This window comes from Tupaia chinensis, unplaced genomic scaffold (assembly GCF_000334495.1).
Source record: "Tupaia chinensis unplaced genomic scaffold, TupChi_1.0 Scaffold000159_1, whole genome shotgun sequence".
Lineage (NCBI taxonomy): Eukaryota > Metazoa > Chordata > Mammalia > Scandentia > Tupaiidae > Tupaia > Tupaia belangeri.
This window is the reverse complement of record NW_006159630.1, coordinates 5,281,375-5,281,805: the sequence shown is the minus strand read 5'-3', so window position 1 is coordinate 5,281,805 and position 431 is coordinate 5,281,375. Positions and strand designations below refer to the sequence as shown.

At 70.1% G+C, this 431-nt stretch overlaps 1 protein-coding gene across 5 annotated transcripts in view; it reads right to left on the bottom strand.

Annotated features, from left to right (window-relative positions):
• JMJD6 (jumonji domain containing 6, arginine demethylase and lysine hydroxylase) overlaps window positions 1-425 on the bottom strand; it is an 11,131-nt gene extending 10,706 nt beyond the window's left edge. For all 5 annotated transcript variants that reach the window (XR_003548967.1, XM_006145736.2, XM_006145734.2 and 2 more), the window contains exon 1: window positions 29-425. Coding sequence is in view for 4 of the 5 variants with exons in the window: in XM_006145736.2 (XP_006145798.1) it covers window positions 29-157 (129 nt within the window). In the remaining variant the exon portion in view is untranslated. The remainder of the gene's footprint in view (window positions 1-28) is intronic.
• Window positions 426-431: the final 6 nt, after the last annotated feature.

The window sequence follows — 431 nt, the reverse complement described above, 5'->3', positions numbered from 1 at the left end:
GGAGGTGCCGAAGCCCGGCCCCACTCCCCGCCACGGCCGCCGGGCTCAGCGAGAAGCTCTCGTAGTAGTTGTGCCGGGTCCAGTCCAGAGAATCCTTCAGCTCCGGCCGCGCACTCCGCTTGGCCTCGCGGATCCGCTTCTTGCTCTTGTGGTTCATCCTCCGGGGTCACCAGCGGGTCCCGCGACAGGCTCGCTTCCTGCCACCAACGCACCCCTCCCGGCCCGCGCGGTGGCGAAGGCACTGAAACGCCCTTCGCTCCGTCCGGCGCCTTTAAAGTCGCCTTCCAGAAAATTCACCCCCCAGCCACCTCCCGAGCCTCGGGTTGGGCGTTCGGCCGCCGTCTTCCCCGCCCCCGCTCCTCTCGCGGTCCGCATTGGCCTGGGCGCATCCGGGCCCGCCCTCACACACGCTGGGCCTCCGCCATCTTGGG